The sequence below is a fragment of the Musa acuminata genome, chromosome BXJ2-8, assembly GCF_036884655.1.
Source record: "Musa acuminata AAA Group cultivar baxijiao chromosome BXJ2-8, Cavendish_Baxijiao_AAA, whole genome shotgun sequence".
Classification (NCBI taxonomy): Eukaryota; Viridiplantae; Streptophyta; class Magnoliopsida; order Zingiberales; family Musaceae; genus Musa; species Musa acuminata.
The window spans coordinates 49083643-49109595 of NC_088345.1; the positions used below are offsets into that span (position 1 = coordinate 49083643).

Genomic DNA, 25953 nt, shown 5'->3' on the forward strand with positions numbered 1-25953 from the left:
CGAGATCTGAAACACCGAATGGGAGGGCCATGGGGTTTCCCAAAGATGAAGACAGAGAATGGACAGTTTCCCTAATCTAGGAGGCTGATGTTGAGCCTGGCCTTTTCACTTAAATGGTCGTCACAAATGACCATCAATAATTGCTACCTACCAACCACTTGTGATCCATAAATATATGCTTCTTTTGTTGGAGGTGCTCGTTATCCATCGTATTGCAGCGATATGCGCAGGGATCTGTGAATAATAAGCATGGAATATATACATAGAGAGAGAGAGAGAGAGAGAGAGTATGATAAGACATATAAATAATTAGTGTCATGTGTATATCCATATATGATAGTACTCTTTGATCACTGTTGATGTTGATCACTTCAAGTGGGCACGGTAGCTCAGATGAGCATTGACTCGAAGGTGAGCATATACAGTGACATGTCAGAGAATAATGGTTTAATCAACCACAAGGAAAGCGAAGGTGCTCCTCAATCAAAACAAATCGCATAATAATATGCCGGTGGAGGGCTTGGGAACATCGAGCGCATGCATCCCCACTCTCTCACACCCCAACTTGCGTTCTGATGGATAAAGCTGCTGTCACCGACGTGCATGGGACGTGTCCAGCATGCACCACCGATGACCCTTCATGGAGAGGCTGTGCCCCTCCTGCCACTGGATTGATCTCATGTGGGCCAAACGGGGATCGGCAATATTGTACGCTACGCAGTCAGAGCCAATCCTAATCCTTGGCTGACGACGAGCTTTACGATGCTAATACATCCTTTGGTTGCATCACCGAGCCACCGACGAAGGAGATGACGCAGGCCCACCTGATCTGGCGGTGGCCAACTCCTCGTGGGGCGGCGGCTTCTCCGTGACATCAATGCGTCCATTAGCATCTCTGGATCCGATTGATTCGACCGTCAGCTGGATTAAATCGAGGCTTCCATCCATTATAATCTCATGAACAACACTTTCTGGGATACGTAATTCAAATTATTATTATTGGACTCGGATTTGACCCCTCCAATCACATCCGTTTTCTATTGGCTTACTTGTACGTGGGTTGCAAGGAAATCCTCACCCCTCACCCTCTTCTTTGTTCTAGAGAGTCTACATGCGTGTAGACCGAGTTAAGTCCCTTGTCTCGGAAGGGTTGAACCGGTCATTCCATTCCTATCTGTCTGGAACGAGCTCTCCAATGATTGCACCCCTAATCTTTTGCCTCTTCCAATTTACTTGCACAACAGGTAATGACTCAACTTCTGAGGTGTTTGAATGTAGAATGCCTTCTGCTTACGCACTGCCCGAGATGGATAAGTCTGATTGGAAATATCTGATGTTTCTCCGATCACTGTACTCACCCACCCGTCCATTAATCAGAATCCAACAATGACGTCCGATCTCTATCTCATATCATCCATCAACTACGACATCATCAGTATGCCGCTGTTATTGGTCAATCCCCAACCAATCTGTCACGATTCTCACTGCCCATTGTTAATTAACACCACACACACACACACACACACACATTCCAATCTAATTCCTGTGATGGGATCCGAATCCACTGCGATCGCCATCACCAAATAATCCCCATATCTTTGGTGGACCCTCTTTACCTCACCCGGTACTCCTGTGCACCTCTCAAAACACCCAACTTGCCCAACCTAGTCAACATATTTATCATCAACTCGAATCGAATCGCATCCATTATTCCCAAGGAACTAAATTGCAATTTGGTGTTGTTTTCCACGTTCCAAAATATGGTTTCAGGCAAACTATATGGTTTATACATCAATTTCTTGCGTCCTCCACTTCTATTTTCTTAAAGAAAAAGAAAAATATGGATTTCGATCAATCCAGCCAAAACTATAATAGAAGAATCAACAAACAAACAAGAGAAGAGTGTAACAAAGAGTCTGAAGTAAAGTGCAAAGAGAGCCGTCGGCATAAAAGCATTTATCCCGCGAGGAGAATGAGAATATGGTATCGACAATAATTTTGTGGCGAGATATGGTCTTCACATCAAGTACACATCCTGCATGACGATGATGATATCAGCTTCCTGCACTCGATAAAGCTGGAGATTTCCGGTTCATCCCAATATTCCCTTAGATCATAGTCCTTAAAAGGGATCATAACTCGAAACCATTTGGAGAGGTTTTGAAGCTTATCCATTATCTGTTTAATGCTCCTTAATTTCTTTGGCATATTCTAACTGATAGTGGGCGATCGGTATCGACTTCCTCTCTTTATGCTTCTTATTTTTATCTCTTTTCATGATTTGTTTTTTCGATCTTCAATTTTGTGAAGTCTAGCTCTTGATGATTCTTATTTTCCCTTAGGTGTAGCTTGTGCTATCGCAATATACATGCATAACAACGTATACATGGTTGATTCAAGATATGTCAAGTGTTATGCAAAGGTAAATCAAGGAAAAAGGGACACAGTGTTTGCATATACCAACCAACTAAGTTTAATTTATCCCAAATCGAGGACTAGTATGCATGAGGAGCAGTTGGCAATAACTTGTAGACTGGGTTTGGGCAACAGTGACAACTCGTTGGCTTGTTCTTGAAGGATGTCTCTCCATGCCAAGCAACGCAAACCCACCACCAATCCTTTGCTTTCTCAAGTGGCTCAGTCAGTCACAATGGAAATGGAACCATCCAACGTGCCACTCGGTCAATACCTTATCATGTCACTGTTTGTCTGATCAATGTAGTTTCCGGCTACGTTCCACCTTACCTCATCTCGCTGTGCCGATATGTTTTCACTGTCAAGATTGCCACTACTCATTCATGCTAGCTTTAGGGACGCAACAACGAGAACTGAGAAGACTAGATCGGGGACAAATTCGCAGTTCGATGCAACAATTTTCCCAAGACTCCCTAACATGATCAATCCTTGACAAAGTCTATCTCCTCAAAAGATATGCTAATCATGTAGGTATGATACATCTAATGATCGCGAGAAACAATAAGAAATGAATTTATATCGAAAAAAATTATGGGTATAAAATCTATATAATAGTAATAAGAAGATGGCTTTCAATATAAAAAGATTGGACCGATCAGTCTGAACGAAAGCAGACCGGATGATTCCGTAATAAATCATAGGAATCAACCGAGTTCGTACGAACAACTCGGATTTCCAATGTACAAGAAAAACAATGATATTTCTGTTTTATAAATCAATGTCACGAAAGAAAGCTCATAAACAATAATTGAGTCTTTATTATTATTGTTGTTGTTGAATCCATCAAATCGGAGAAAGATATAGTATGAGTAGGACAGGTGTTCAAATGTGCAATGCATGTAGAAATATTTGAATTAAATAAGTCTCGTTGCACCACTGGATAAGCCAATTATAATATCACGAAAACAATACTACATCGAAGAAGATAACAATAACAATCAGAGGTCCATGTACTTAATGCACGACTGTGGGATTTGAAGGTCACCGGTGGACATTAGTAGAAGAAGAAGAAGAAGAAGAAGAAGAGGAAGTAAAGATAAGGAATCGAGGAGGTGATTACGTTGACGAGTCGACTTTTAGATTGTGCCAACCAACAACCACTGTGTTTGGTGGAAACCACACTTGCTCTTGAATAAGAATCCAACCTATCACATAGGAGGGACACATCACGGCGTCTGTTGCATTCGACAGCATTAGTCGCGATCATATTAGAATTTTGGGGCCTTTGATTGCATGCAAACGGAAAATAATGCCCCAAAATAATTCTTAATAGTCAAAAGAAAAAAGAGAGAACAACTTGCCGTAAAATGATTTGTAGCCCACTCGCGAACAACCAGTCACCGTCGTCGCCTCTTCTTCCGAAATCATGGCCAAGATTGCTCGACACAGTATGCCAAGCCTTTCTTTGACCGAAGCCGAGTCAACATTTTGACTAATCAACGCGATCGATGACTCGAGAACTTGCACTTACTTTCCTTTGATCATTACTCATCGATCACTACTCATCCATATCACCAAAGCTTAACTACAATTTAATACTACGCACTGCCTCGCACCCACTAATCCGACACTCACAAATTAGACATAAAACTGTGTAATGATGTGATGGGCCCATAGATTTTTATGTGGGCCATAGTGTTGTAATGGGTCCGAAGCCCACGTTTCAACTGAGGCGCCTCTTCTCAAACACAAGAGGCGCCTTTCCATTGGTTGGCCGTGGGGCCACTAGTTAATGTCATCCACTGGTACGACAGCTTTCTTTGTTTGGTGACTCGGCCAATGCACAGGAGCTGCAACCGCAGGGTTTCAAGCACGAACGCCGTCTGCGAATATCGTGACGAGGCGGTTTTGCAGGGGGCTGGTCGAGATGACGACGCAGGAGACGCGCTGGAGAAGCTCAAGGCGATACTCTGCTTGTCAACGGAGGCCAGGTACCCGTCTATGATCCCCGCGTCCATGCCCCGTTCCTGCGTTTTGCTTTCGCGTGTATCGCCAAAGATCGCAGCGTTTCTTGCTCGGTTGATTTCCATCGGTATGAGGGTTTGGAATTGGTGTCTCTTGATTGCGCTCGCTACGTACATTCAAGAACCCGTCCCAAAAGGGGGGGAAACAAAAAAACTTTCCTTTTCGTTTTATTGTGGTTAGTAACTAAAGTTTGATTAGGGAAAGAGTACCTCCAAGAGATTGTTGCTAATTGACTAGTGAATGAAAGGTACAGATTTTTATCATTGCAACCGATGAAAAGTAATATTCTTTGTGCTTTTCAACTGTTTGTGTAAATGCCAACTTAGTCACATTATCAAAAGTCTATCATTAACTTGGATTAACCATTAATAGTTATTAGGTTAATGAATAAGGTGTTTCATCCAACTGAATTGTGTCAACGGTGTTGAAACCTTTCTAATATTCTCTTAATAAAGTTGGAAATAGGAGCTTAGACTTGAGCATTTTTAGTAGAAGCACTTTGGTGCCGAACAGCATAGGTTTGGAATCCATGCCGACGAAGTGCTGATCGGGATGACTACACAAATGAGATTGTCAAGCACAACTAGATCGGTCTCTATATGAACCAGAGAGCATTTCTGAAGAATGCACTAAAATGTTTTCTATAAATCGGTTGTAAGAAGAACTGGAAGCAGCAGTGGTTCTTGAGATGAGTTAAAATTGGTCAAGTCTTTCGTTACATGTGAGCATTCAGGACATATTTGGCCTGTTTCAGTTCCAGTGGGATGCTACTCGTCTTTAATGACTGAAGAAGGCACCTGAATTTTTTGTTCATCAACAGTATCGAGTTATTATTTATTTTATCATGGATTTGCAGCTTTAATATAGTTTGCTTCTGGATTAAGATCTCCGAGATATGTCTGTGAATCTGATGGGATTGGTCAAGTAATTGCTTTAGTCAATGAGAAAGGATGCATGCATACAGATAAATGTCTTGTCTTCTGTCTTTTGCTTTTCAGTGATGATAATCGAGGCTGGATATTGAACATTATAGCTTGTCCTTTTGCGGCTGCGGTCGAAGCATGTTGGAGAAACATCAAACTCAATGGTTCTGTTGAATGCTCGAAAGCATAAGCTCATCTTGTCAAGATGAACATGCCCACCCATCAGGTCAATTTGTTGCGTTAAATCAATACATTCATGTTGCAGCTCAAAGTCGTCTCTTTTAGGACACTTGCTGCTGCTACTAGTCAGAGATACAACAGTTGAGGATGTGAACTCGAAGCAGTCAGTATTGACTCGTGGATCGAGTCGAGCAATAGGATGGCAAACTTGATCTTATAATCCGTGGCTTCTCTCCCATACAGATTTAGCGGTGATGACTGTGCTGGCTGCTCGAGCAGATCTCACCTCCCCATCTTCCGTTATTGTCTGCCCATTCTTTCCGTTTGATCATCTCAGTTTTGTTCGGCCAAATCACGGGAACCGTCTCGGCGTCCAAGACAGGAATGTCTCTGTTTCAAGGTAAAAATGTCTTACATCATTTTTGGGAGATGTGAATGAACAGAAAGGCTTCATGAACCTCGTGGAGCACAACTCGGTTGTCTTGTAGACGGATGTGGAACTGGTTGACGCAAGGAGGGCCACGGAACGGGCTCCGCCGCTCTCAGCACGGAGGACAAGATCTGGATTGCAGATAAAAAGCGTGCCAAGAACTCGGGGACGACACGCAAACTAGCAAGGATGAAACAGGGAGTTACTGTCGACTGTCCTTACCTGCTTCACAATGCCTTCTATTTGACTGATTTGGACGCGTAGCCCTACAACAAGACTCGGGCACTTTGATTACCGCTGAAGTCCACAACGCAAACTGTGGCCCTGCAACAAGGTACGATTTTCCATTTCTCCCCCACCTTTTTTTTTTTTTTTGACCTTTCTTTGCCTTGCCAAGGCTTTGATTTTTCCGTCAGGAGAGAGGCTTCGTCGACACCGACAAAAATATTTATCGCCACCCGCCTTGCACCCTCACCTACCTCCAGTTCTCTGAGAGTCGAGTTGGTAAGCTCCTGCGAGTCCATTCAAAGGATAAGCATGAGACGAGACGCTTCAACGTGCATATCAACTACACAGGACCTTCGTCCCCACTGCAGCTGTACTCCGATGACGGTGTCGATGGACAGAAGTGATGCGCGTGACTTTGGGTCCAACTATTGGGATACCGATTATGTGAATCTTCGAGGAATACAAAGAACAAAAACACAAACTCTTTTGATGGTCACCGATGGAAATCGATTGATGATGGTGAAAGTGCTTCGACAACCAGACGGGGTTGAACAGGAAACCGGGGAACGCCAGAGGGCCGCTGTCAACGCAGAGGTTGGTTTGTCACCAACCACTCCTTTCCTTCTCTCTCTCTCTCTAGCATCCATCCACCTATATCTGACGTGTACTATTTCCATCTCTCCGGCTTTGTCTCTCCTGGTCTCTAATTATAGAGTTCTATACTTGTAACGTATCCATGCAGGTGATGTATTCACCTCCTGCTTGCATGTTCATTTCCTGGACATGTTTCTCCACAACATTTGTAAGGTAGGTTGTGACTCAGCTCTCCTTATCGTTGTTTGGTCGTTCGCCTCCGGATACATGCTCCCTGGCCTCCTCAAATACACCCAACTTTCCTCCCTGCTCTTTCTTAAATCTTAGGCGGGCCAAGATTGCGGTGGTGTGTTGTCTCAGATTCAGGAGAAGCTATGTCAGCGAGGCGCGTTCTCGTTCCGGCTTCGACGAACATACTTTCAAGGGTCAGTTTGCCTTCAGCCTACGGGATTCTTTTTCGTCATTTTGATGACTTCGTAATTTAGTTTTGCCCGTGTGATATACTCTTTTATGGTGGTGTTGTTGCAGCTTACGAGCTGGCGCCGCATTGCGTCGCGGTCTGCTTCTTCTTTCCACCAGCCCTGCGTCGGCACAGCTAGGTATACTTATCCGAACTTAATCTCATTCAGGTCTCTCCTATTTGAATTATTCTCATCATGCTTGCAGTTGCTCCGATCTAATTGGAGCAGCATGTTCGCTTGTTTAGAGGTTTCTAACTTCTCTTGGCATGTAGATCTCCTTCTTTCAATTTTTCATTTCCTTTTTGTCGTGCATCAGAGGCCTCCTTGGCCATAAGAGAAAAAGGAACTACTTGTCTATTCTAAAGCGTTGGTGGGCCGCAGCAGCCTTTGAACTGTTCATTATACCACAAGTCCTAATCACAGAGAATCCTGTTTATCATCAGATTCTGATTATCGTTAGTCCAAATAAAAAAGAAAATGGATTCCTTCGATTCTCAACTCCTATATATGGTGCGCTTTGTCCTTAAATGATGATTCTTGTTCCTATGTGCTCTTCTCAGATGCTTCGATGTAGTTTAACACGTATAGACGTTTTTGCCTTATGGTATGTTAATAAAAATCTATTTTGAAGAGAAAAGTCAGAGACTTAAATATCCTCCATTTCTAAGTCCGATTAAATCCCCCCACATCCAGATACAGTAAAGAGTCTCTCTAATGGTTTCTGTCACACAAAGAAAGAGAAACATACTCTGTAATTTCTATCCCTTGGTACTGATGGAGACTTTGCAAGAAAGACATTTGGGGGTGGGGAGAGCGGGAGATTTCTGGACCTTCCCGCGTTATGAACTGAAGGGACATTTTACTTTGCTGATTTTTGTAATTTTTCTTGATGTAGGATATTGTATTTATAAGTTGTTCATTTACTTGAAATTTCAGCAGCACATTGAATTATAGATTGATGTGACCTCTTTGACTTGTGGGATTCTCAGGAGCAATGAAGAAAATGCTGATATTAACTGGGATGACCTTGGGTTTGGTCATGTACCAACTGACTATATGTATGTAATGAGATGTTCTCGAGATGACAAATTCTCATCCGGAGTCCTCAATCGGTATGGAAATATTGAATTGAGCCCGTCGGCAGGGGTCCTCAACTACGGGCAGGTTAGAAGGTCAACTTGGTCTTCTGCATGAATTTGGCAGATATCTGCCTTAAATTTTATTGTTTTTCTTGCAATTTTGCTTAAGTCTTAGATCTGTAATTCTGCTCCTTAATTGTGTAGCTTATAAGGATCTTCAGGCCATTTCACCAATCTAAATTTAAAGCCTTCTAAACTTCCTAAGTTTTACCAATATATTCAACAGGCAATGCTTGCGTATAAAAACCTATTCAAACATTTATCAGCAAATTGTGAAATCATTTGTCTTGTTAAGGGTCTATTTGAAGGTCTGAAAGCATATCAGAAACAAGACGGTAGTGGTTTCTTGCTCTTTCGGCCAGAAGAGAATGCACGCCGAATGCAAAGGGGTGCAGAGAGGATGTGCATGCCATCTCTGTCAGTTGTGCAATTCATTCATGCTGTCAAAGAGACGGTATTGGCCAATAAACGATGGGTATGCACTTAGTTGGAGATTCAGCTATCATGAGAACAGGGCTCATTGAACTCTGAATAATTCACGAGACTTAGCCTGTGTGTTCTGAAAACAGGTGCCTCCTCAGGGAAAAGGTTCTCTCTATATCAGACCACTACTAATAGGGATTGGACCTGTGCTTGGTTTGGCTCCAGCACCAGATTACATGTTTCTTATCTATGCTGCACCAGTGGGAACATATTTTAAGGTAAGTGATGCTTAATGACTGTCCTTTCTTATATTGGTCACTTAACTATACCTGCTTTTACTTCTGAGGAATATTTTATTTAAAGTATACCTTGCATCGCTCTTCTGTGGGTGTTATACATCTGATCCTTCACTTGCAGGAGGGTTTAGCTCCAATCAATCTAGTTATAGATGACAAGATTCATCGTGCCACTCCTGGTGGAACTGGTGATGTGAAGACAATTTCCAATTATGCACCGGTACATTTTATAGCTTCTCACCTTATTTTAGCTTCTTGCCAATTATGAGGTTGCAATCCCGATTAGTAAGAATTATTATTCTGAGAAGCAAAAGCTCTTATAGTATAGTTGATTGCTTTCCGAAGTTGAATTATTATGTATCTGCTCCGATGCTAAAAGAGTTGCCTTGGTACAATTTTCAGTACTTAGTAAGTGTGTTAGTGCCTACCATCATGTAAACTTGTCTTAGATTGGCAAAAAAAAATTCAAAAATCTAGAATTTTCCTCGGTAGATATTTAATTGTTAAATGAGTGAGATGCTCCACTTACTTCCCCATGTTTTCAGTAGTATGATCCTCCAGTACCCTAAAAGTTTGAAGGATGTTTTAACTGTGCTCAACAATGTCATTCTTCTAAGTAATAAGCCACTCTAGAAGTGTCAAATTTATATGATTGCATTTAGTTTGGAACCATAGAAGTACTGTGTATAAATTTGCATGTCAATTAGACTTGGAGTAACTTGTCTAGGAATCAAATATTGATTCTAATAAAAATGAGAATTGGTACCTTGAGATAGTCTTCCCAAAGAAGTTATTAAAAGTTTCAGCTTTTTTACACAAGTAATCAGTTTGAAACAAGAGACATGATTATAACAATAAACAATGCTTTAAGTTTGCAATCTAGAGCTATGTACGCTTAATAAGTGCTCTATAGTACAAGTTGACAATTGACATGACAAAGACCATCCGCATACAATTGATCAAGCTTTTGAAGTTATTTCTCTATGAGATTAGTCTATCTAGAGAAGCCACAAAATGTTTACCATAGTTAATTGTCCTTCAATTCTTTAAGGCAGGTCCTTTGATTTTGTAATTCCTGTAGACATAAAGAACATAGTTGTTATCTCATCCTCTTAAGGGAACAGTTTTGGCCTGAAGAATTATTGTTTCTGCTGGAAAGATGTGAACAATATCTTCCATCAGTTCCAAGATTTGAACTCCTGTCTTTGATGCTTATAATGCGAGATGACAACATTAATGTTTTTTATCCTTGCTTCATTTTTCAGGCTTTGAAGGCACAGACAGAAGCTAAGACTAAAGGATTTACGGATGTTATATATCTTGATTCTATTAATAAAAAATATCTGGAGGAAGCTTCTTCATGCAATTTATTCATTGTGAAGGTGTGCCTGTGCCTCAGAATTTTTTAACTCGAGGTTGCTGCTTTATTGTGATAACTCATCTTGTGATCAACAAATCTATGTCCTCAGTAACATTTGTTTTGTCTTGATAATATGCAAGTTCAATCGGAGATAAAGTAAGGAGTTCTAGTAGTTGATAAACCTAAAAGAAATAATTCATTGAATCAAGAACGTATGCTTGAACCTTCATTTATTAATTTATTAATTGGTACATATTCAATGGATCTTATATGCAAAACACCTTGATATTATATTCTGATTACATTAATCTCCTTTGTGATCTTTCCTTATCTGTTTATGAGACCAACTCTCGAATTCAGCAATTGTTAGCTTTGAAGTGCATCTATAGCCAGCTTGGGCAAGTAATATTGCATTTTCCACCTGCACTTGTTTAAACTGATCTCAAATACACTAATTTGAAGAAAACAAACTTACATCATGATCCTGCAAAACAATTTTTTCTATGGCCTTGTGATTGTGCAAACTTGTGATCGACGTATCACCGTAACTTTGTACCAATTTTAATTGGCACAATGTAGTCAGTTCTAGCCAATTTACCAGGATTCTGAAGGTGAACTAAAGATATTTTACCTGTACAACCTGATGCATCAGTTGCTTCTGAATTTAACCTACTTTTGCATACTGTTTCTTTCTTTTCTATTTAGTATGTAACATGCTTGAAATCATCTCTTTTTTTTTAACTTAATAGCCAATAAATTACTTGGTAATATGTTGCAACAACAGAGTAACTTTTTTCTATAAATGGTTCATTTTTTTAGAATTTCTTTCACTGACAAGCAAGTAATTTTCTTTTTACTCATAAAGAAAACATCTCTTTTCTCAATTGTTCATACTGGAAAATAAAGAAAGGGCAAACTGTTATTCACTTAACATATGAGTATTTACAATAACATCTCATGCAGGGTGATGTCATCTCAACACCAGCAACAATGGGAACCATTTTACCGGGGGTTACACGTAAAAGCATCATCGAAATTGCTATTGACTATGGCTTCCGGGTCAGAATTTCCTATTCATAAAACTTGTGATACCATCTGTTTTCTTTAAAGATGGCTAAATGTAAGAAGATGTACCAAAAGGTGTAATTTAAATGCCAGAATGCGACAAAGACATGGACAACACAACATTTCATTAGAGTACATGGAAAATATGAATAAAATGAATAAGCCACATGCATCATCTACTAAATGGTCTAATTACACATCCATAAGGAGTCAAATCCCCTTAATTCGACAACTAAATGTTGACAAAATTGTATCTTTTTTCCTATTCTTACTCCGTCGGGTCTTTTTTTTCTTTTCTAATCAGGTTGAGGAACGTCTTGTCTCTCTCGAGGATTTGCTCGATGCTGATGAAGTATTTTGCACAGGAACCGCTGTGGTTGTTGCTCCAGTAAGCAGCATTACTTATCAAGACCAAAGGTACTAATAAATATATGCTATGGATTTTTGTGCAGATTATTCATATGATCTTGTTTCAAAATATATGTGCCAACCTATCTAACATCAGAGCAGGTGTATGAATAAGCTGATCAAAATCTGGTTCTTCTTAATGACCTCCATTTCTCTGTGTATGGTCAACTTTTATGGTTTGTGCTGGGAATCAACATGTCCAACTATTATGGTTGTTGTAGGTTAACAATTCTCTACTAAAATTAAGTTGACTCAAGTGGCCATATCAGATTGAAATAGCAACAGCTGCTGTGTAAAAAGAAAAATGTTGTTTTTCCTATCTTCATCTTTGTGCTTTTGGTAACAAATTTCTTTGCCTATGCAGATATGAATACAAAACAGGAACTGAGACTGTCACTCAAAAACTATACAACATCCTCACAGCAATTCAGATGGGCCTGGTAGAAGACAGGAAAAATTGGACAGTTGAAATCAAATGAGGCCCAAACCTTTTGCTACATTAGCAGAAACACACTAGACATGTGCATGTGCTGTTATATTGGACTATGTTCAGTGTTGGAATCTTGTTCTCAAGACACTGTTTGTTTGTTAATTATTATGCTTGGTAGATTATCTTGGCATTTGAGCATTAGTGAGTAAATTTGAAACCTGGATGTAGTTATCCAAGTGATGTTGAGAATTTGAAATGCATGTTATGGCCTAGATATGAGTTTGTGATGCAGCTTTCAAAGGCACTTCAAAGAACTTGTTGACTGTTTGATGTCTGAAGCAAAGTTGTAACTGGGAAAAAAAATTTATCAGCCAAGGTGTCAAAAGACATTGGGTGCTTTCGAATATAAATTTTTAAAAAAATATATATTCTGATTGATAGATATGATAAAAGATTTAAATTTTATTTTTTTAATAAATTTCATAGGCTTTAGTAACAACTATAGTAATATATATATATATATATATATATATATATATATATATATATATATATATATATATATATATATATATATATATATATATATATATATAGGAGGATTGAGAGAAAAATATCCCGAGTAGAAAATATATGAGGAGGAGGAGAAACTAGGGCTATCGAGGTATGGGACATGAGTTGATATCAATTGGGAGAGGAGTAAGAAAGAGAAGGCGAAGGAGGGAGAGGGGATTATTGTCGATTAGGAGGGGAGCCAAGAGTAATCTAAGAAGGGTGTGATGTGATATTTTTGAAAGAAAAATACAATGTGATGTGATATTTTTGAAAGAAAAATACGATGATTTTGATCTTTCCTACGATAGATTTAATGTTTTATGGAGACTCGATAAAGGCACTAGGAAAAAAAAAAATCTAGATATCTACTTAAAAAAGAGATATAAACTGGATTTATGAAAGGACTTCATGAGCCAAAAAAAAAAAGATAAGACTTCTCGCGCATAAGCAATGACATCTTAAGACAATAGTTTACTACTATCTCTAGCTTTCTTTCCTATTCTAGGGTTGGCTATTCCCTTCTCTAGGCTATGACTCATATTGATTGAGGGTTGTCACTTGTTATTTTTATTTTTGTGGTGTTGTTGGTTTCTAATGATATGTAGCATAGACTCCTAATTAGATTTGGAAGACTCCTAATAAGACTATTAATCAGTAGGACTCTCAATCAGAGTTCAACTCTTCTTATAATTTAAGTCTAAATGAGATTGAATTCTCGAAGTCTTTAGGTCAGTCAAACTTAGTTTTGAGTCAATCATATGTAACTTGAATCAAAGTATAACTCAAATTTAGGTGAGTCGAATCGGAGTAGACTTGAACTAGGTTTGAACGTCCGTCCCTTGTCATAGCTTTCACTCACAGTTTGACGATTCAACTCCTATTGAATCTAAAATTAAAGATATGGAAACTCTATTTTACCAACTTCTTTAGTGAATCACCTTATTGAACTTGGCTTTTGCTCTTTTTGTCTTTGACGAGGGAAATAATGGCAACAAGACTGGAGCTAACGTCACCTGTCCCAGATGACGCATCACGCCTCAGCACTTGGTCAAATGGATCGGAACGTCGACCGAGGCACATTAAACATTCTGCCCAGGCTCGGTCTCCCACGCCACGCCAACGCCAGTGTCAGACGCTACCTGCCCCGGTAAGGGGGCACATCAGGCACAGTAAGCTTCCTTATAAATACCCTCGCATGCTAAAGGGGAGAGAGGGGGACGAACTCACACACAACACTTGTACGAAGGCATCTCTTCCTCCAAAACCCTCTCCACATCGCTAACTTGGCCGTCGGAGGGGTCGGGCCGAGCGCCTCGGCCCGACCTTTGTGCAGGTGCCAGAGGGGGTCGACTCTTCGAGGCGCTGCGGCGGAGCTTCCTGCCGACCCGACCCGACTTGCCGCCGACCCGACCTCCCGACCCGAACCACTCTTCCCGGCGCTGCGGCGGAGCTTTCTGCCGACCCGACCTCCCGACCCGAACCACCGTGCTCGGCCTTCGGGAGACCCCAAGGGACGGAGCCCGAGATCCCCAACATCCGGACACCCGAACCGAGCCGCGACGGCCCCGAGGCCACGGCTTAAACAGATGCCCCCGTCGCATCAGTCTTATAGTAGTAATCTTCTTTTCGATGATAGTATATTCGTCCATAATCTTTCCTTAATCTCTCACTATACTTGGCTTTTTGGCTAACTTTGATAGTTCAAATCCCTTTGGGTTTTTCATATTCACAACCGAGTACATCTCCATCTCCATATACAAAGATTGTTGATGTTGATAGGAAGAGTAGGAAAAGCTTCAATCTTCTATATTTCTCTCAAAAAATACTTTTACAATTTCAGAAACTCTATTTGACTCATGACCTAACATATGGGGTTTATATAGTCCCCAAAGATACATTATATTAATTATATTCAAGATGAATCATTCTCTTTCAAAAAACCCTTTCAAGAACCAATAACCAATTTGACTTATTCTTCTATAGACTTTTAATCCATTTTTTCTTCTTGATATAATGAATCTCCCTCTTGATGCAATGAACCTTTTTATGACATTTGAACAAGTTTAATTCCAACATTCTCCCCCCTTAAACTTGTTCTATCTAGCATGCCAAGTTTCTTTCGAAGTTGTTGAAATATTTCAAATTTGAGAGGTTTTGTAAGTATATCAGCCACTTGTTCACTTGTCTTGACATGATGTATCTCCACTTCTTTATTTTTGATATGATCTCTTATGAAATGAAATCTTGTATCGATATGCTTCGATCTTTCATGATAGACTGGATTCTTGGCTAAGGCAATAGCTGATTTGTTATCAACATAAATCTTGGTTGACTTCTCCTATGGCATATGAAGTTCTTGGAGTAATCTTCTTAGCCAGATTGCATGACAAACACTAGAAGAAGCTGCTATATATTCTGCTTCACAACTTGATAGAGCAACGATTCGTTGCTTTTTTGAAGACCAAGTGAATGTAGCTTCACCAAAATAAAATACAAATCCAGTTGTACTCTTCCGATCATCGTAGCTCCCGGCCCAATCACTGTCACTATATCCAATGAGCTCCAACTTTTTAGATGATGAATAGAACATTCCATACTCAATTGTTCCTTTAATATATCGCAAAATTCTTTTAGCGATATTTAAATGAGATGTCTTTGGAACTTCCATAAATCTACTTATTAAACCAACTCCAAATAGTATATCAGGTCGAGTGCATGTCAAATATCTTAAACATCCAACTAGACTTTTATAATAAGTTGGATTAATGTATTTACCTTCACCTTCCTTGGTCAACTTGGTGCCATATTCAACAGGTGTATATGTAGGATGACAATCTTCCATGGAAAACTTCTTTAAAACCTCCTTTGCATAATTTTCTTGTGAGATAAAAATTCCTCCATTATCTTGGATAACTTTGATACCAAGGAAATAAGTCATTAAGCCCAAGTCGGTCATCTCAAACTCCTTTTTCATAGAGTTCTTAAAATCTTTAATCATGGAGCTACTATTGCCTATAAATATTAAATCATCTACGTATAGGCATACAAACAAGATATCTCCATTAGAGTTAGATTTCGTATAGAGAGCATGTTCATGTGGACATTTAGAAAAATCATTTTGAATAAAATAAGCATCTATTCGAGAATTCCATGCTCGTGGGGCTTGTTTAAGCCCATAAAGAGCTCTCTTTAACTTGTATACTTTGTCTTCTTGTTCCTGAATAATAAAACCAAGGGGTTGTTGAATATATACCTCTTCTTCAAGAACTCCATTAAGAAATGCTGATTTGACATCCATTTGTAAAATCTTCTATTTCATTGGAGCTGCTAGAGAGATAAGTAATCTTACTGTCTCCAATCGAGCAACTAGCGCAAATACTTCTTCATAATCAATCCCATATTGTTGTTTATATTCCTTCGCAACCAATCTGGCCTTGTATTTCTCCACCTCTCCTTTTGCATTTCTTTTTGTTTTGAAGATCCACTTAACACCGATAGCTTGGTAGTCTTCTGGAAGTGTAGTAAGCTCCCATGTATTATTTTTGTTAATGGCATGAATCTCTTCATTCATAGCTTGTCGCCAATTTTCATCTCTATTAGTTTCTTCGAAGGTTAATGGATCATATCCTGCAAAAAGACAAAATAAAGAAAGTTCATTATTGTTAGTATCAATCCTTCGAGTCACATCATATAGGTCATGAATCGGTCTTGTCCTTCTTATAATTGGACTTCTTGAATCATGTGACCTAGCTGATCTAGGTGATGATTCTGACAAAGCCACTTCGGTGCTTGCTTGTATTGTATCATCTCTTCTGAAACTATAGCTTTCTTATGCTGCTCATCACTTTTCCAGTTCCAAATATGTTGTTCATCAAACTCAACATCTCTTGACATCACAACTTTATTTGTGATAGGATTGTAGAGTTTGTAACCACTAGAATTCTCTGGATAACCTAACAAAATACATTTTTGGCTTTTATCCTCCAATTTCGTTCTCTTTTCTTCTGGTATCTTGGCAAATGCAACACTTCCAAAAATCCTTAAGTGATCAACTCTTGGTTTTTGTAAGCTCCATGCTTCTTCTGGTGTAACATTACCAATTCGCTTTGTCGGAAACCTGTTAAGCAAATAAACTGTACAAGCAACAGTATCACCCCAAAATTCTTTCGGAATTTTTCTTTCCTTTAACATGCATCGGACCATATTAAGGATAGTCCTATTTTTTTCTTTCCGAGACTCCATTTTGTTGAGATGTGTATGACATGGTGAATTGATGTAGAATTCCATTATTTCTACAAAAACTTTCAAATTCATTTGATATATATTCACCACCTCTATCTTTTCTTAAATATTTAATCTTACAACAACTTTGTCTTTCAACCAAATCCTTAAATTCTTTGAATTTGCTTAAAACTTCTTTCTTTTCTTTTAACATGTAAACCCAAGTTTTGCCACTATGATCATCAATAAATGTAAGAAAATACATGCTTCCTCCAAGTGTTACTGGATTGATAGGGCCACAAACATCCGAGTGCACCAGATCGAGTCGATGCCATGCTCTTTTTGTTCTTCTCACTTTGAAAGGCTTTCTTTCTTGTTTACCAATGACACATACTTCACATAGTTTTGCTGGGCGATCAATTTTTGACATTCCTGTCACCATATTATACTTTTCTAGAAGTTTCAAAACCTCAAAATTTAAATGAGCATATCTAAAGAAATATCCTCAATATCAGCTTTAAAACAATTTGATTGATAAAAAATACTCAAATGTAGAGGAAACATTCTATTCCTTGCCATTTTCACATGTGATATCAATGTTTTATTCTTGTCACGAATTGAGAGAGCCATATCTTTCATCTCAATATCATAACCTTTTTCAAGTAATTGTCCCAAGCTTAGAATATTATTTTTCATATCAGGAACATAATAAACATCTGAAATGCATAATTCCTTGCCATTATTAAGTTCAAGGAGAATTTTACCTTTGCCTCTTACTGGTCTTTGAGACAAATCACCAAATGTAATATTCCCGGAATAACTTGCATCCATTTCTGAAAATAGCTCTTTGATGCCACACATGTGATTCGAGGCTCCTGTATCTAAATACCATGTCATAGACTGATCATTTTTCAAATTTTCATAACTCATTAGCAAAACTTGATTTTCCTTCTTTTCTTCCTCAACAAAATTTGCCTTATCACCTTGATTGTTAGGATTATAATAACATTCATAAGAGTAATGTACATACCTTTTGCAAACATAGCATTGTATTTCAGACCTTTTAGAGTTTCTGTCACATCCACGGCCTCGGCCACGTCCTCGACCATAACCTCGGCCTCTTTGGCTATAATTTTCTCCAACATCTTCACTGTTTGGAGATTCTTAATTGGTCTGATTTCTGCCTCCTCTTCCTCTTTGTCCTCGTCCTCTTCCTCTTTGAGAATTTGATTCTCTTTTATTTTCAAGAGCAAACTTAGCTTGTAGTGCTTGCTCCATAGTTTTTTCTTCTCCTCTTTTTGTAATCCTTTGTTCATGAACTTGAAGGAAACCCATAAGTTCTTCTAAAGACATTTTTTCCAAATCTTTAGATTCTTCAATCGCAATAACAATAAAATCAAATTTCGGATCTAGAGATCTCAATATTTTTTCTATTACTCTCTGATCATTTACTTGTTCACCATTTCGTCTCATTTGATGAACAATAAAAATGATTTTTAAGAAGTAATCAGAAATAGTTTCAGAAGTACCTTGTTATAGTTTTTCAAACTCGGCTCGTAAAACTTGTAGACGAAGTTTCTTTACCTTATCAACACCACCGAATGCTTTTTGAAGTATTTCCCAAGCCTCCTTTGAAGTATTTGCTGGAGCGATGATCTCGAACATTGTATCATCAAGGCCTTGGTAGATTGTGAACAAAGCCTTTTTCTCCTTCTTCCTTCTTTCTTTGAGTTGTTTTCTTCCTTCTGCATTCATTGCTCCTTCTTCTGCTGGACTTGGTTCAGTAAATCCATCTTCTACAAACTCTCATACATCTTGGGAGCCTAGAAGAACCTTCATCTGGATACACCATATGTCATAATTTTCTTTTGTCAATCTAGGGATCTGGAGTTGGATGACACTTGAGGAAGAAGTCATAGCTTAACCTATGATCTGATACCAAATGTTGATGTTGATAGGAAGAGGGGATAGAGATATCAAACAGAGGAAGAGTATGACAAGCTTTCAATCTTCTATATTTCTTTTAAGAAAAACACTTTTACAATTTCAGAAACTCTATTTGACTCATGACCCAACATATGGGGTTTATATAGTCCCAAAGATACATTATATTAATTATATTCAAGATGAATCATTCTCTTTCAAGAAACCCTTTCAAGAACCAATAACCAATTTGACTTATTCTTTTATAGACTTTTAATTCATTTTTTCTTCTTGATGCAATGAATCTCCCTCTTGATGCAATGAACCTTTTTATGACATTTGAACAAGTTTAATTCCAACAAAGATAACTCTTGTCGATAAGCTTTTATCTCCCATCCACTTTTAAAACTTTGAACAGTCCATATCAGATAAGGTTTAAGTTTCTTTCCTTCTCCTTTCAACCATTCCTTCTTAGGTGCAGCTAGATGAGGCAACCTTGGAATCAATCGACCCTCAATGCAGTGTCAGTCATATTGCTATTTGTATTTTTGTTTAGCTCGTTGAAGTTGTTATTCAGCTTTTTCATGCAACCCTCAATTGAACGATGATTCCATTGTGAAGCTATACATCACTCGATCGAAAGAGAAACATGAAAAAGGTAGGCTTTCATTGTTTTCTTATCCAAGATCTGCCATGCGCCACATGAAATCCTATAGCAGTCTGTTCTCAGTCAAATGCATGGAGGAATGCCGTCACGTAATTCCAAAGATGCATGTGGACAAATGATAATGATGTCATTGGAGAAAATGGAGACTTCATATCAGTGCGGAAGGGCAAGGGCTAAGAGCGACAGAAGGCGGAGAGGAGGAGGAGGAGGAGGAGGAGGTACTGCCGGAAGAAAAAGAGAGGCGGAGAGGGTCGCCGATCGACTTGCACGCAACAGTGAGGAGTAAAGACGGGGATGCCTAGGTTTCCTGCGCATGACGGAGAGACGAAGCGCGGGAGGGAAGGAGAATCGAGGGGTTTGGGGGTCGTTTGGTATTAACGAACTTAGGTGTGCAGAAGTAGCAGTCCAAACAAGCGGAAAAAAAACTCCTTGTCAGCTCCGCTCGCCTTCTTGGGTCTTCGGGAATCCTCTAGAAGAGAAAGGGGAGGAGCAACTAACGAGCGAGGCGAGGAGGACGCGGTCCGCAGGATGGTGATGCTGCGGGTGACCTGAACAACGCTGCCAGTGGCGGCGGCGGCAGAAGCAGCAGCGAGGAGGAGGAGGAGGAGGAGTTGCACTTGCGGACCTTTCCGGGGGGCGGATGCCCAGCGACAAAAGGTGTCGTCCCATAGCTGGTCGAGATGACCCATCTGGTCCTTGGAAGGAAGATAAAGAGAGCTCCAAGGACTAGGAGAGGCCTTTTCTGTTGCTATCACTATTATTATGTTTCCGGATGACATGAGAGGAGTTTGGTTTCTTCTTGGCAGGTTATTACTCACCTGAGCAGGAGAACTTTCGACCGTCTTATCTTCTTTCTGTCACTTCAGGCAGCAAGCAACTTATTAGACATTCAATAACAAAATTGCAAGCTGCTGGAAGTCTTGCTGAAATGAACAATCAAGTATATATGTGTATGAATTATGATGGTAAAGAAATACGCCCGGGAAAGTGGTAAAAGAGAACATATCTGTATGAATTACGTTGGTTTTCCTCGATAATAGTTCACCGAGTTCTCACAATCATCAATGTGGGACGATCAATGTATCGAAAGCAGAACACACAGATGAAGGTTTTAGCACAGGGAGCAGTGAGGAGAGAGGGTCAGCGATGGTGGTCAAAAAGTTGGCACTGCACCGCCGTAAGAAATCCAACTTTTCTTTCTTGTTGACTAACTAAACATCATTTCATACAATGACATCATTCTCTCTAACCCTGAAGCCCCACTGTGTTTGGCAGTGTTCTCCTCCAAAATGGCCCCAGAGTTAGAAAGAGAAAGACCTAACCTACTGACATGTTAAAAGCCTGCTCTAACCATCTCGTCACCCACTACCAGTCTCTTCGTTTTCTGCATCTGCCACGTCTCTCTGTTTCTCTCTCTATCGAGGTTCTCCTTCATCAGCTTCCAATGCTCTACCATCGCAACAGTAAGATTAAGCATCACCCCATGCAGCAAAAACTGGCATCTGAGACATGGATATCGTTGGCCTGAGCTGAGCAGGTGGAACCCAAGAACTTATGGTGGTAGAACCAGTGAACTTTGGTGATGCCTTGCCATACATCAATGAGAAACCAGTCCCATCATGATGACCCTCTTCCGGGGAGCAACCCACGGTGGCCATCGTTGATGCTGGGTTTGCTGCGTGGCAGTTTCCGATCTTCTCCAAATCACGCAGCCCTTGCGCTGGACTCAAGCTTTCCACGACCAGACCATGAAGAACAGGTGAGAACTCCATGGGGCTCCTGTAGTCGCCACCGCCTCCCAGGGACTTGGGATCATGCGATTCTGATGAAGGCGGAGCTTGCTGAGCCGAATGGAAGTCCATCTTCCAACCCGAACCACTGCTACTGTTTTCTTCCACAAGATCTTTGCAGCCACTTTGTTCTGGGGTTGGTTCTTTTCCTGCGTCATTAACCTTGATTCTCCTCGCCAGCTCTCCCGATAACAGTGTGCTGCTAGCCATTATCTTGTCGACGTCGTATCTGGTTATGTCAAAGTTGGTGACTGCATTTACCCCACGAAATTTGATTGCAGCGATGTCATAGGCTTCGGCAGCTTCTTCTTGTGTACCTGAAAGTTCCATCTCACTGCTGAGAACCAGGGCTGCATGCTTATGTGAGAACAGGGATCTTATTAATCCATGTACATAGCTAAATAAATCTTCGAAGGTCAAACTATATATCTGTAGACTAAATCAATCAAACAAAGTCTTATTAACAGCATTCCTCAAGGCTTCTTGATATGCTAATAACTTTCTTGGACAACAGAGGCCTGCAATTACGTGATCTACTCTTTTAAGTTTTAACTTGTACAACAGCTCACAGAAGCTTTGGCAACTCTTATAAGGCAGAGCATGACAGGAGGCCAGCATAAACAAAACCAAGTATTTATGTGAAAGCTATAGGCTTTTACTTCAAACTGTAAACTTGGCAGCAAACTTACTGAAGGTTCCGAGGTACAGATCTTTGTTCCCGGCAACCCTACCAATTCGAGCTTGCCACCTTCCGTGTTGGTGGTGCCTGAAGAGAAATGTTAGTTACAAAGATAGCAAGGGTTGATGCTTGATCTCTAAGAGCTGAAGTAACCTTGTGACTCCTCGGTACATGGAAGCCCCTCGTGAGAACCCAGTGCTGTTCCTGTAGTCCGATCGATGCAAAGAAATGAAGCCCTTGACAAACACCACTCGGAATCGGTGTATGAAATGGAAGAAAGGAGATTCGCACCTTCTCAAGTGGGCAACGTACTCTTGCCTGGTCATGTTCTTCATTTCTTCGAGCTCTTCTTGGTAGCTCTCCAACTACACGAAAACCAATCCATTGCCAGTACTCAGTGTCGCAGTATTGCAAGTCTCAAGAAGATTTGAGCTCATGAATCATACCGGGAAGTTGATATGTGTTGATGGCCCCCAATACTTTAATGCAGCCAAGTCATACGCTCGAGCAGCTTTCTCCTCCATGTCATACCCCCCTGAGAGTTTGAGGTGCGAGATGATAAACTTGAGCTAAATCATGTACAAGTTGGAAGTAGAAAGGAGGGAATAGAAACAGAGAATATGAGTTCAAGGAAAGCGTACCAAGATAAACTGCAGGAAAGCATAATGGTTATGACATTCTCCCAGACCAAGAACATGACCAACAAGAATTCATCGTTTTGTAGTTAGTTTAGCTTAGTTGAATCTTCAGCATTAAGAGAAATAAGCAGATTTTATTGACTCAGCTCACCTTGCTTTCCTTTCCTTGTCTGACCTTCTTGCTTGCAAGTGTTGTCCCATAGATGTGCTTCGTATCTACCAGTCCACCGATGCCTGATGCATGAATCACATGTAAAGGAATCATCATAAACTTTTGCTAGAAAAAGATAATGAGGAACACACTTACTTGATTCATGTCAACAAGCATGTAAAGTTTGCAGAAACATATCAGAAAAATCAAACAAAAAATAGTAAGGAGGACGGTGGCGGAAGGTTTTCACGACTATAGGCCTACTGACCTTGTAACACCTCTATACTGAGATGTTCTCTGCCCAAATGTGTCGATGGATTTCCTGTGAACCGGTTGCTTCTGGCCCCCTTTGCCGTTCCCTCTCTTTTTTGGCGCATCTAAATCCATGCACTCAGTTGGAGCGGCAGTGGCGATGTGCAGTGGAGCTGTGATGCAGCTGGACTGAGATCCAGGGCTCATGGACAAGCTCAGAGACTGCAGCTCCCCATAACCCATTGCACCGACAGGGCCGGTTCCAAGGCCTCCTTCCTCGCACAACGCGTTTCCGCAACCATTGTAGTGCCTGTCCACCCAACTTTTCAGGCTGGGAATCCCTTCGTATGCCGTTGATCCTTCCCCCATCGTGGCCTCATACATTTCATGGCTCGTCAGCCCGGAGCACATTCCTTCTTGCAATGGCTGGAAGTAGAATTGCTGTTGCTGTTGCGCTTGAATCTGTTGTCTGCGGAGATGGTCCAGAGAGTGGTTTCTGTTGCCCTCGGTCTCGGATTCTTTGCTGTAGTGTGTGTTGTCTAAGCTTAACGCCATTGCTGCCCTGCCATTGTTCCCAAACTGGTGATGGATCCCCATGTGTGGTCCGCCGCCAAGAAAGTCCTCCAGCTTTGGTGATGGAGATGGCACCAATGCTTCATCGCATTGCGATACGAATAAGAACCATGACAAGCGTTTTTGGAATGTTTTCATGAAGAAACTATATATATGCGAAGAGCGTTGGGCGAACCTTGCTGCTGGGATCTGCTGAGAGCTTCCATGATGCACAGAGACCCATCAGACTTCAGTGGCATGACAGATAGCTGAGAGTAAAGTCCTCCGTTCGGGCCTTCCATCCCGTAGCATATCCTGGAGTTGTTTACCTGCGGCGATAGGAAGATGCTGCATGGTACTGCAGACGAAGCGGCGGCGGCAGCGGGTTGTGTTTGGCGATGATGGCTGGCATGGTCTTGGTGATGATGTGGCTCCGCAGGCACCTCCATATTCATGTGTGTGAAGAGAGAGAAACCCAACCAGTTGTTGCTGTTGTTGTTGCTGCCGCTCATGGGTTTCATTTTCTCCTACCACCGCAAGGGATTCCGAACGAAGCTCAATCGCAAGAGAGCATGGCTAGACGGTTGGATTTCCTAGCTGCTCAGAACCCTCATGGAGGACACAAACCAATCGCCCAGCACAAGAGGAGAACAAACAAGATCATTTAAACCAAGCAAAAAGGAATGAGCTCCCACTGGCAGATGCTTCACAATATCAGACCTACTCCACCCAGTGGTGATGTGTTCCGAGAAGGGACATGGTTGTGGCTTTTTCTTTCCTTTCCCATCTCCCTGTGTTGAGTCCCCAGGCAATCTACTGAGAACCCTTACCAGAAATTAAGAAGACTTTGCACTAATCACTCGCAAGGAGAACTCTTCCAAAAAGCACAAGATCAATGCAAAGATCGTCAATGGGAAGAAGCCCCTTCTCTCTCTCTCTCTCTCTCTCTCTCTCTCTCTCTCTTTCTCTCTCTATATCTTATGCTAGCTTTCGAGCTAGATGGTGGTCAGATGGCTAAGCAAGGCTGCTGCCTTTACAGTCTAATGGCCATGAGATAGAGCTGCAGGAAGGACGACTGTCCAACTTGTCACTTCACTACAGTACTTCACGTACTATGACACAGTGAAATCCAAGTATCCCTGATTAAATCTATTTGTCCACATAAATATTAAGCGACCGAAAAGAGGACGACACATTCACGGAGAGTGTAAGTAAGAGATGATACTGATATTAAGGAAAGAAAACTGGGAGAAAATAGGTGTCCTTTGTGAATAGGGGATGAGAAGATGGTTTTGCCATAACTTTACATGTCCATATGAACCTCCTTATGCCCTTTTATGGACCACATATAGACGACAACTGTTTCAGGAGAGCATGTCAATCTATGCTTCCAATTAGGTAAGCCTATTATATTCCAGGAATTATGAGGAGAAGGCCCGAATTCATGCAAGTAAACAGAGGATTATCATATTTCTGAGCAGTTTCAGACTCCAAGATAATCATTTTTTTCAAGTCAAACAGTTGAAGCGAGGGATTCAAGCATGCAATTGAAGAAAGACTATCAAAGCTTCTTATGTTATTATTATTAGTCTTAAAATACAAGTTAAAGTGTCTTATTAGATCTTAAAAACCGATGCCTTGCTGGTAAGAATTTACATTCAGGCTAATTAAATCTTTGCTGACAACAATTTTTACTGGGATTAACATGCAATCTGCTTATTTTATCTGTGGTAATATCCTGGACCATTCTATGGTGGTAAAATCGTCGAGGTTGAAAGATCTCCACAGAATTTCTACCGAGGCTTTTCTGTGATGCACGCATTGGTGGATGGCCTTCCCAGGGGGCAGATTCTCATGTGGGAATGATTTGGTACCAAAAAGGTTTAAAGGGAATGAAGTGAGGTCGAAGGGAAGATGAGAGAGAGAGAGAGGGGTTTCAAGGTACAAAGATCAACAGCAACGTATCCTTATACCCATCTCCATTCTGATTACTCCAATGATGGGTGTATCCACCGACTACGTACCACAAAAGCACTTTATGGTGAGAATGATGCCGCTCTCTCTCTCGGAGTAATCGCCTCGTCACACACTGTTCCCCGCTAACCCTCCTTTATCTAGAAGATAAAACGTGAAGAACAATAATGAATA

The 25953-nt window shown here is 40.6% G+C and overlaps 2 protein-coding genes across 7 annotated transcripts; one reads left to right on the top strand and one right to left on the bottom strand.

Annotated features, from left to right (window-relative positions):
* The first annotated feature begins 4249 nt into the window (after window positions 1-4249).
* On the top strand, window positions 4250-12651 carry LOC103996185 (branched-chain amino acid aminotransferase 2, chloroplastic). 6 transcript variants are annotated; one of them, XM_065122437.1, is made up of 17 exons: window positions 4250-4406; window positions 5439-5589; window positions 5787-5943; window positions 6032-6307; window positions 6371-6477; window positions 6550-6795; window positions 6944-7008; window positions 7123-7220; window positions 7324-7394; window positions 8246-8420; window positions 8622-8870; window positions 8965-9096; window positions 9236-9334; window positions 10380-10496; window positions 11438-11533; window positions 11844-11956; window positions 12312-12651. In XM_065122437.1, the coding sequence occupies exons 8-17, from the start codon at window positions 7170-7172 to the stop codon at window positions 12424-12426; spliced, it is 1218 nt and encodes a 405-aa protein (XP_064978509.1). In that variant the 5' UTR covers window positions 4250-4406; window positions 5439-5589; window positions 5787-5943; window positions 6032-6307; window positions 6371-6477; window positions 6550-6795; window positions 6944-7008; window positions 7123-7169; the 3' UTR covers window positions 12427-12651. The 6 variants fall into 6 exon arrangements, with proteins under 6 accessions (XP_064978509.1, XP_064978512.1, XP_064978514.1 ...); XM_065122440.1 differs by having other exon boundaries at window positions 6390-6477; XM_065122442.1 differs by having other exon boundaries at window positions 6032-6477; window positions 8691-8870.
* An 8270-nt stretch (window positions 12652-20921) lies between these two features.
* Window positions 20922-24733, bottom strand: LOC103996184 (AP2-like ethylene-responsive transcription factor ANT). The gene is made up of 9 exons (XM_009417039.3): window positions 24002-24733; window positions 23270-23906; window positions 23002-23084; window positions 22854-22862; window positions 22659-22747; window positions 22504-22577; window positions 22366-22416; window positions 22223-22299; window positions 20922-21850 (listed from the first exon to the last, which is right to left on the bottom strand). Exons 1-9 carry the CDS (start codon window positions 24324-24326, stop codon window positions 21213-21215), a joined length of 1983 nt encoding a protein of 660 aa, XP_009415314.2. The 5' UTR covers window positions 24327-24733; the 3' UTR covers window positions 20922-21212.
* Between the last annotated feature and the right edge of the window lie 1220 nt (window positions 24734-25953).

Bases quoted from the DNA above. Each gene is read 5' to 3' on its own strand.
- LOC103996185 (XM_065122441.1), top strand. From the start codon at position 7,170: ATGTCAGCGAGGCGCGTTCTCGTTCCGGCTTCGACGAACATACTTTCA. The intron at 7,221-7,323 runs GTCAGTTTGCCT...GTGTTGTTGCAG, and splicing joins CGACGAACATACTTTCAAGG to CTTACGAGCTGGCGCCGCAT. The intron at 9,335-10,379 runs GTACATTTTATA...TTCATTTTTCAG, and splicing joins CAATTTCCAATTATGCACCG to GCTTTGAAGGCACAGACAGA.
- LOC103996184 (XM_009417039.3), bottom strand. From the start codon at position 24,326: ATGAAACCCATGAGCGGCAGCAACAACAACAGCAACAACTGGTTGGGT. The intron at 23,907-24,001 runs GTTCGCCCAACG...AATGCGATGAAG, and splicing joins CAGCAGATCCCAGCAGCAAG to CATTGGTGCCATCTCCATCA. The intron at 22,417-22,503 runs GTGCGAATCTCC...ATCGGACTACAG, and splicing joins TACGTTGCCCACTTGAGAAG to GAACAGCACTGGGTTCTCAC.